The 10,145-nt window shown below is 38.4% G+C and overlaps 1 protein-coding gene across 1 annotated transcript; it reads left to right on the top strand.

Annotated features, from left to right (window-relative positions):
* Window positions 1–1,524: 1,524 nt before the first annotated feature.
* LOC102781415 (uncharacterized) lies at window positions 1,525–8,187 on the top strand. Its single transcript, XM_006782562.2, has 3 exons — window positions 1,525–1,864; window positions 3,024–3,281; window positions 7,019–8,187. Exons 1-3 carry the CDS (start codon window positions 1,693–1,695, stop codon window positions 7,504–7,506), a joined length of 918 nt encoding a protein of 305 aa, XP_006782625.2. The 5' UTR covers window positions 1,525–1,692; the 3' UTR covers window positions 7,507–8,187.
* Window positions 8,188–10,145: the final 1,958 nt, after the last annotated feature.

Here is a 10,145-nt window from a genome sequence, read left to right as displayed (position 1 = left end):
AAAGCATGGACTTGTCCTGGCTTGAATCAACGGTTCAGGCTGGTGGTGCTGGTTTAATGGTGTGACAAATGTTTTCTGGACACACTATAGGCCCCTTTGTATCACCTGAATATTGCTTAAATGCCAGAGCCTGCCTGAGTATTGCTGCTGTCGCAAAGCTCAGATCATTTAAAAACTGGTTTCTTGAATATGACAAGTTCATACTTCAAATCATCAGATTTCAATCCAACAAAGTGCTTTTGAAATGGGGGAGAACAGCAGATTCACAACATCTGCAGAAAATGTGTGACACTATCATATCAATGTGGACTTAAATGTCTGAGGAATGTTTCAAGCTCAAGCAAGACAAAAGGGGGTCAAATCAAGTAATAATAAAGTAATAATAAGTTATACTTAATAAAGTGACTGTGCATTGTTCTCACAAACTGCAAGGCATGAATACAAAGATATGCTACAAGCTTTGTGCAGATGAGATGGCAACGTTTAGATGGGAATGCTGGGATTTTACTGATGATAATTTTCACAACATTAGATCTCTGAGTCTGAGAAAAGACAAGTACCATTTTATATGCTGATGTTATATATTTCTCCGTTAGAAAAACTAAATAATATTGGCCCTGGAGCAAAAATAAGGTGTGTGTGTAATACAACGTGCACTACAGACTTATTACCTGAATAAATTTTATTGTCAAGTGTCTAAACAGAAAAAAAGGAATTTACCTCATGCTATCAAAAAGCCACCAGCAGTCAGAGAGGAGCTGTAAATAATAACAATCAACAATAATTATAATAATATTGACACTGATAATAAATAAGACAAATAAGATTAAAAATAAACTAAATAGAGTAAAGAGAAAATGGCAGCGAGAGGAGTGTGTACTGGGCATAACGAACCTGGTATTATCGAAGAAAAAACACTTGAAATGAAAATAACAAAAGGGATTAGTTACTCAATTAGTCTTGCACTACTGTGCCTCTGCCTCAACTAAGCCGACCTGTTATCATTTCTCAGGAGTCATGCGTCATGAAACACAATCCATTCAGAGGCACTGCAGGGCAGGCCATAACTATGTGCCATGACCACATAGAAGGTTAGTACCATAAAAATACCACTGAATCCACTTACAGTATGAAAGATGGATTTCGCTATGGCTCCACTATATTTTGCAGTCAAATACTACACTTTGTTAACTATAACATATACTTATAAGTCTTTATTATTTTTCAAATTTTGTAATATAAATCTAATATTGCATGCTGTATTATTATAATCAGTGCATACTGACAGCATGCAAGCAATTAAAATAATCTCCAAGTAAAAAAGAAAAAAGCATAAATCATATGAACAGTCATGAATCAAAAATAAGGGTGCTTTTGTTAAATTAAATATTATTGGACCCTGTCCCACCCTATTTCAAAAACCATGGAAAAACCCCGGCCCATGCTAATGTCTACACTGTCTTTCCTGTGGCCCACCCTGCCCCTCCTGTGCCCTACCCCCCACATTTCAAAAACCAAGGAAACACCCCTGGTAACATCAAGGCAGCCTGTAGGATCTGACCAATGATCTGAAAGTAAGCCTGAAAAGGCGGGAACCGCTAGCTTAATGGGTGATAGCTTCCAATTTGCTTTATGTTAAGCGGGTGGACTCTGATGCCCTGAAGAAGAAATAATTTGGTTGCTTAAGGAAAAATGTCTTCATTTCAGTTCAGTTTAAGACGGTTTATCACGGAGAGACTAGCTACTGTTGCTGAGGAAATCTCCTCAGAAGTTGAAAAAAGGATCCTCCAGTATCAGAAGGAGGTCAGTACTCACCAACTGCTGAAGGTCACCCAGAAACCAGAGATAAGAGGACACATAGTAGGTATGAAAAACTTTCAGCTAACAAAGGAATATATGAAGTACTTGCTTTTTTAATGTAAAAATGCATAATTAACACCAACACTGCTACACTGTTAACATATTTATGACTCAGCGTTACTGTACCTATATTATAATCAATCCAGTCCCTTTTGGCCAGGTAAAATATCTATATAAAACTGTGATGCTATATTTGTTGCCGTTTCTGCCACCCTCATGGCTGGATCTCACTTGAAAAGACATTTTTAATGTCAGTTACATTTTTTTACCTCAATAAAGAAGGTATTTAAAAGTCACTTTGCCTTAAAGCTGACTGCAGCTGTGAGTTTGTAACAGAGATATTCTTTCTGGCCCAAAATGATTTGGTATTGTTCAGCCCAGTCTCTAGAAAATTTGTGAAATCGTAACAAAATCTTTTTTGTGTCCATCAACATAAATTGTTATATTTTAGATGAAACCATATTTTTGGAAAAGATAATCAAGTACTTTTAAATTACCTAACAAAGTAGCTTTTTAATGTGTACCCCTAAACAAATAACGTATTTTTCTATCAACAAAAATGACCTGGTGTGACAGTCTGCCAACTTAATCCTCCACCACTCCTTTGATTTATAGACGCAGACTTCCTTTGCTTTTCAAAGAGGACACGAGAGCATGAGAGCACACTGATGGAAAAATCGTGGGTTGACAAAATACTGTTGAGAAATTCATGGCCAGAAACACAAATACATAGATTATGGGCTGTCAGTATGTCACGACCTGCTGTGAGACCGAGTATTGTACATACAAATAATATTCTTTGAGATACGTTTCACAGATTATAGGCCAGTAAGTAATTACAACAGTTTAAATACCAGACCCGGCACACCCCAAATGTTATTTTACAACACTTCATTTCTATGGGGTAAAAATGGCATCCTCAGCCTTTCTAGGTATAAATAGTTTTTTCATATTCACATACCCTAAAATCCATTATATAGTGAACAAACCCATTTTAAGAAAAGTCTTTAAACATCAGACTGTGAGAGTTTATTTCTAGCAGTTATGATTTTTTTTTTTAAATGTCTGGGGTCAAAATAATTCCCTCGGTGCTTCTAGTGTTAAACATCCAGTGAAGTGACGTTACAGTAACTTTTTGATCTTATGTCCATTTGTTCATTAAGATCTCACACAGCATGACAGTGAGGAAGAGGAGGATCTGGGTTGCCAGCAGCTTCTTGACCAGAAGGGAAACTCCAGTCTACACCAGGAGGACCCAGAGACTTCACAGATTATACAGGATAAGGAAGAACTCTGCACCAATCAGGAGAGAGAGCAGCCTGTGATGAAGCAGAACAAAGGCATCGTCGTCTGGACTGAGGAATGGCAGTTAAGATTGCTGGAAAACATCTGGAAACCTGAAATCAACTTACACAGAACAGGTATGTAAAAACAGGTATATAGGCTGTATCACAATTCAGGGTCTGCAGCCTTAAAGTACGCAGCCTCAACGGTCCTCAAGGGCCGCATACTCAAAGACCGCTAAGGCCGGAAGTGCGAGGCTTGTGAAATGGGACGGTTTAGCCTCCGTAGCGCTGCCCAGGTTGCCTAGCAACCATGATAGCTGGAAACGCGTGGTTGACAGAAATGAAGGAGAACATGTTTTGTTCGTTTCTACATGAGCTTTGTATGATTTAATAAGTATCTAAGGCTAAAACCACAGGACTGTAAAACAGGATTGTTGGGATTCATATCTGTACTGAACAGCCATATAAGATTAGCTAGTAAATAACAATTAGTTAATGTTGTTCATGACGCTAAAGTCAGTGTAAATATGAGATGGCCAATATTATAGTCATTATATTAATCGTTATTAGTTATTACAGCAGTGAGTTTGAACTCTCAAATCAAATCACTTCTATTGTCACATCACATGTGCAGGTACACTGGTACAGCACATGTGAGTGAAATTCATGTGAGTGAACTCTGTGTCAAATACTGAGCTTCAGTAAAGATTCAAGTTGCAGTTATTTATATTTCCTATCACCTTAAATCTTCACTCAAAGACAAGTATCTTTGACAGTGTATATGTATATGTATTATATTTAACCTCCTAAGACCCAAACTCTTCCATGACATGCATTTTTAATTTCTCTTTGATATCTGGGCATATTGGGGCCTGATGAATGTATAAACAGAGAATTATTAGATTTTATTTTACCTTATTTTTGTTTTTAAGAACAATAAGAGCCACATATGAGGATATTCGTTTAAAATATTTGATAGAACAGTGGCAGTATATGTACGTGGATATCAGGCCCATGTAGAGCAAAATTTAGTATTTTGGTCTAAATAACCCAAAATGTGATGTCTACATATGTGGACGCCAGGTCCTAGGAGGATAAGAGACAAATGTTCCTTCAGTATGTTGGCATTACTAAATTTGGCTCAATGCTTACATATATGTATAAAAAGAAAATGTACAAGCTGTGATAACTGTTTCTGATAGAATGAAGAGTAGACTGATATATTAAATATTCCTTTATTGGGTGAGAAAATCAGACCATGTCATAACTGCTTTAAGTCATACAGAATAGATATCAGAGCCTTAAACAGGCTGACTTCTGCTAAATGGATCAAACTGGGCAGAAAGTATACAAACACATAACATCATTATAGAATATGATGTAACACTATAGATCAACTTACCTCAGAATATATAAAGCATATAAACAATTGCAGCAATATGATGCAACAAACACAGCAGTGCTACTAATCCAAAATACTCAAAGCTTCATAGAACTGAAACAAACATTTATTTTTAGGTCCATTCTGCTGCTGATACATACTTTAGGTTTCTGAATATTAAACTTGTTGCTGCCTTTCATAGTGTGTAACTTGAAGGCCCTGAGTACTTTCTCCCACACTGAAAACACTGGAATGATAAAATTATTTGAACATTACCTAATAAGACTGATTCAGGACAGACAATTAGTTATGTTAAACTTTCCTAGCAGTCCTTCACAAACAGGGAACAGTCTGTCTATTCTCTCCATCTGTCTGCTGCTGCTGGCTCTTCCTCCTCCTCTTCCTCACACACTGCTGAGTTTGTCCTGGTGGATCATCAGGGGTGCAAAGCCTCACAGATGATGTGCAGCAGTGGGTCCCTCAGTCTGTCCTCACTCTGGACACTTGCAGTTGTCACACATGGAAATCAAATGTGTGATAAGCTGCTGGATTCAAACACAAGTGTAACTTATAAATGTTCATACTTTTATTACACAATCAGAGAGAAAGAAAAAGAGAGAGAGTGCAGGACAGACAGACAGGTGACAGTCTCAGGTGTACACACTGCTACAAACAGGAGGATTTAGTGTTTGTGTTATTACGAGTGCTAAACAAGAAGAGTTCCCAGATGGTACAGTGGACACATGTGTGACTCCTGTGATTAAAGCATCTTTCTTTCAGCTGAACGAGTGAACCGTCAGCTCGTTCAAACACACGTTAAAGTCCGTTTGGCTCGACACCACCGAACAGAGGTAGCAATACAACATAGCTAACATTAACAGTGCAGTGAATCCTGCTTGTGCCGTGATATTCAGGACTGCAAACCGAGCAGCATTCACTGACTTTCAGCTTGTTGTGATTGTGGATATATGACTGACTTTAATTATCCACAAAATCATCACATTCTCTGTAAGATTAGGGTCAACTATTGTATTATTATATTTTAAAGGCTTTAAAACCAAGTAAACGCTGAAAGTACAAACATCGCTAATGGCAAATAACTTTGCCGACATGTGGCCAACAGTAATGTTTTAATGTTATTCATTATTAAACATTTGCACATAAATAAGTGACATAATATTCAGTACTTAGTTTTAACAGTTTACTCTTCGGCCGCTCCGCTTCTGCCATCTCCGGCAAAATTATCCACACCGACTGCCGCGCTATGAATTGTGGGATATGTTCGGCCACGAAGTCTACACCGCCACGTCCTTAAAATTCAGGGAAATGAAGGACGCATTTGAGGGACGCATTTTGAGCAGCCTTCGAATTGGGACAGTCTTCGGCACGCCGCTGTGACGTAATCGGCCTTAAAATGCGGCCTTTAAGGCTGCAGACTCTGAATTGGGATACAGCCACCGTCTTTATTTTCCAGAAGGTATTTTCCCCAAACCCTGAAAAGCCTGATTTAGAAGAGAAACAGGCATAAAGCTATCAGTGGGATGGAGAGGGCATGTCCCCACAATGTTTAGACATCATGCATTTGTCCCCTCCACTAAAAACTATTAAAGAAACAGGATTTGCTGAGGAAAAACTGCTATAACCTGTCATAGTGAGATCAGGTACTGGTCTGTTTTCTTCCTGGATGGCTCTTTCACGCTTCAATTCAATTTCAATTCAATTTATTTATATAGCGCCAAATCACAACAACAGTCGCCTCAAGGTGCTTTATATTGTTAGGCAGGCCCTACAATAATACATACAGAGAAAAACCCAACAATCAAATGACCCCCGATGAGCAAGCACTTTGGCAACAGTCGCAAGGAAAAACTCCCTTTTAACAGGAAGAAACTGGCAGAACCAGTCTCAGGGAGGGGCGGCCATCTGCTGCAACCGGTTGGGGTGAGAGAAGGAAGACAGGATAAAGACATGCTGTGGAAGAGAGCCACAGATTAATAACAAGTACGATTCAATGCAGAGAAGTCTATTAACACATAGTGAGTGAAAAAGGTGACTGAAAAGGAAAAACTCAATGCATCATAGGAGTCCCCCAGCAGCCTATGCCTGTTGCAGCATAACTAAGGGAGAATTCAGGGTCACCTGATCCAGCCCTAACTGTATGCTTTAGCAAAAAGGAAAGTTTTAAGCCTAATCTTAAAAGTAGAGATAGTGTCTGTCTCCTTAATCCAAACTGGAAGCTGGTTCGATAGAAGAGGGGCCTGAAAACTACAGGCTCTCCCTCCCATTCTACTTTTAAATACTCTAGGAACGACAAGTACGCCTGCAGAGTGAGTGCGAAGTGCTCTAATGGGGTGATATGGTACTATAAGGGGCCTGATTATTTAAGACCTTGTATGCTTCCAAATTATGGATTCATACACACACTTTTGTCAGATGTGTGTTTTTCTGCCATAACCTTTTTTGGGGATTTTTTCTCCATTTGTCTCCTCAGACCTCCCACAAAAGCGTGTCTGTAAGAAAAAGATAGGCCGACATGGACAACAGCTCTGCAACCATGAATGGAGGTCCAGTCTGTACCAGCAGAAAACAAACCTGCCACCAATTAAAAAGAAACAGAAGGAACTTTGCACCAGTCAGGAGGGAGAGTGCTTTGCAGTGAGGCAGCCGACTTCTACCTTTATGGTGACTCCTACTTACAAAGAACACGATCGCAGAGATGAAGAACAAAACTGTAACCGGGCCCTGTCTGGAAAATCCCCCAAACCAGAGAGCCGAAAAAAGAAAAAAAGCAAGTCTGTGGGCTCGGCATCATCTCTAAAAGCAGAGCTGAAGAAAAGGAAATGTGACGGAAACAGAAGTCACAGCAGCAGAGTGGAAAATGCTCCTGTGTCAGAGAGTCAGAGTAAAGCTGATGCGAGTGAAAAGCCTGCAAAATGTTCTGTGGAAAGTGAAAAGCTTTTTGGTGTGAAGCTAAACTGATAATACATCAGTGAGTCCACTCTGGTGAGAAGCATTGTTCATCCAACTGTGGAAGAGAATTCAGTAAAGAGTTCAAACTTGAAAAGACACACGAGAGCTCACAAAGAGGAGCAGTGATATGTTTGTAGCACCTGCGGGGAAGAGGTGAAAACACCCAGTGGAAAAGATGACCCCATATTCAGGTCATTATGATATCTTGTCCATCCAGATCATTTGTTTTTTATTCCATTTATTTCATTCCACAAATTTGTTCTGCTGCCTGTTAGTCTTTTTTGTTCTTTAAAGTTGTTCCAGTCTGTATCATAGTTCCTGTTTACCTGTCCCAGCTGCAGCGCTTTAATTAATGAGTGCAGCTCCAGCTTCAAAATACATGAACAATATAGCAATTTTGAACTTTTAATGTGTTTCTAAGCCTTTTGCTAATCAAATCAGTTATTAATATTTAATTTAATGTCATTAGCATTCTTGTTTGGCCTGCTGTCTGAATATCTGTAATCGGCATTAGTTTAATGTTTGCACCTTCAGGCATGCATTCAAGTAGTGTATGTCAACATGGACTTTCACAGAGAGACAGACAGTATGTAAAGAATATTTCTTTGAATTTCATATAAATGTGATTTCATTTATGATTCGTTTAATAAAGGAAACCTGTTTGACTCCTTTTTGATCTTGTAGAGTAACTTTGACTAGATATCAAAGTGATTTTCAAGTTTTCTTGTACTGGGTCATTGAATCAAATCTTGGGGTACAGCAACAGAAAGGCACGAGCCTTTGGAGAAACTGCTTTGTATTTTCTTATGATAAGCTGACCACAGACTCCGATTGTTGCAGTGACCATTGTTCTTGCCTGTGAACAACCAACCTGTAAAATGACTCTTCTAAACTTATTCTTTGCTGTCAGTGATAATATACAAAACCAATCACAATGAGGCAATTAACAAATAAAGACCTGGAAGTGGAGATAGAGACCCCGAGGCCATCACACACACACACGTGATGTAAACATATATACAGTCAACAGTCAAAATCAGTGCAGACAGCTGTTCATCACATTACTTTTTTAAGTCCACTTGTACATATTATTTTTAGAATGAGGTGGGAATAAAACCTTTAATCAGCCCGCTCCTGCACCCTGTAAAGCATGAAGGTATAAATATCTGTCAAAGAGGCGCATTGAAGATCAGCTGATTTCTATGGGATAAAAAGTGCTGAAACTACTTATATCAGTCACTGTGACCATTGCTCCAGTGCAGAATGAACTACAGTGATGGCGGCTATGAGGTTACTTTGCAGAATAAGTGAGTGTCTATTTAAAGATAAACATCATCAACAGAGTTATGTTGATGATGTTTATCTTTAAATTGACATCACCATGGAGCTGAAGCTTAATGCATCTGCAGGAGAACAGAATTCTGATCGCAGATCTTCAACCACCTTTGGAAAGGTAAGACCATAAAATTGTTTTTGCCTATCTTTTTTCTGTTTAATCTTCCTATATTATGCTAGAGAAAGACTAAAATTACTTTCCCAACATTAATTCTTCAGTAAAGTGATTTTTTTCTTTTAGTTACCAAAAAACAGTTGAGATATTTTCAGAGACTTGTCAGTTTTTTTTCAAATCAGTTGTTTTTTCTTACACTAGATAGGTTTAATTTGCAAATCTTTTTTTAAAAAACACTTGGTACATGTTATGTGTCTACATAGTGCAATTAAAAGGGTTTCCTTTGTGGTACTCAGGCTAGTATTTTGACTGAAGGGTTGATGTTGATACTTTAATGGGTAAGTAAAAGTGCACACAGTGCATTTTGTTAATATGTGAAAAAGTGTGTTAGGCTTTTGTTTACAGTTTCCTGATTTATCTCACCTTTGTGATTTTTGCTAATACAACTTGAAGCAGAAGAAAGGCAGCTCGTGGCACTGCATCAGAAGACAGGACGTGGAGGTGCATGATGAGGAGAGAGGAGACGACAGAAAGGTGGAGCAGAGGTAACTGTGTATCAAGAAAGAGTACGAGAGGGCAGCTTAAAAACCGTGAGTACAGAAAGACAACACACTGCTGCGAAAAAGGCTAATCTGTCATTAGAAACATCTTTTCAGTAAGTGCATTGACAAGACTGAAAACTATTGTGCTGATAAAAAGAAGAATTCATTTAGTTATTTTAACACCCTTAAAATAGGATGATCCCAATACTAATGTTGACAAAAGTGATTGTTTCTTACTCAGCACAATGCTTTTGGCAAATACTACAGAAATTTGAAGAGAGGTTTCGTGTTTCTTCTCAAATACTTAGTGTGTCAAATGTTTAATAACTTCTCAGCTTCCTTCAGTACTAATGGGACTGTTAATGCTGTGAGGTGTTAGTGGATTTAAACGTCACCTTTAATAAATGGAAGACACACCTGTGCTATTGCAAATTAATCAACAGGTTGCCAGGCCCTTGGAGCCATTCCAGATAAAAATAGCAGAGCTCAGGTTTTCTGCAATTGCATTTCAGAAACTGAAAAACATTGTTCTCATTAAAAGGAGCCTTACACTTAGAAAGTTTGGGGTCCTGATGAGATAATTTTTGACTGAGAAGTTGGGCTGTACACATGAAAATCTGACATTAGATAAGATAATGTACCGCTGTAACACAGGA

The sequence above is a fragment of the Neolamprologus brichardi genome, chromosome 7 (assembly GCF_056152115.1).
Source record: "Neolamprologus brichardi isolate AB-2024 chromosome 7, ASM5615211v1, whole genome shotgun sequence".
Taxonomy (NCBI): domain Eukaryota; kingdom Metazoa; phylum Chordata; class Actinopteri; order Cichliformes; family Cichlidae; genus Neolamprologus; species Neolamprologus brichardi.
This window is presented reverse-complemented; position numbering and strand designations above follow the sequence as displayed.

Excerpts from the sequence above, each read along its gene's own strand:
- LOC102781415 (XM_006782562.2), top strand. The coding sequence starts at position 1,693 with ATGTCTTCATTTCAGTTCAGTTTAAGACGGTTTATCACGGAGAGACTA. Across the intron at positions 1,865-3,023 it reads GATAAGAGGACACATAGTAG|ATCTCACACAGCATGACAGT; the intron begins GTATGAAAAACT and ends TTGTTCATTAAG. Across the intron at positions 3,282-7,018 it reads AATCAACTTACACAGAACAG|ACCTCCCACAAAAGCGTGTC; the intron begins GTATGTAAAAAC and ends TTGTCTCCTCAG.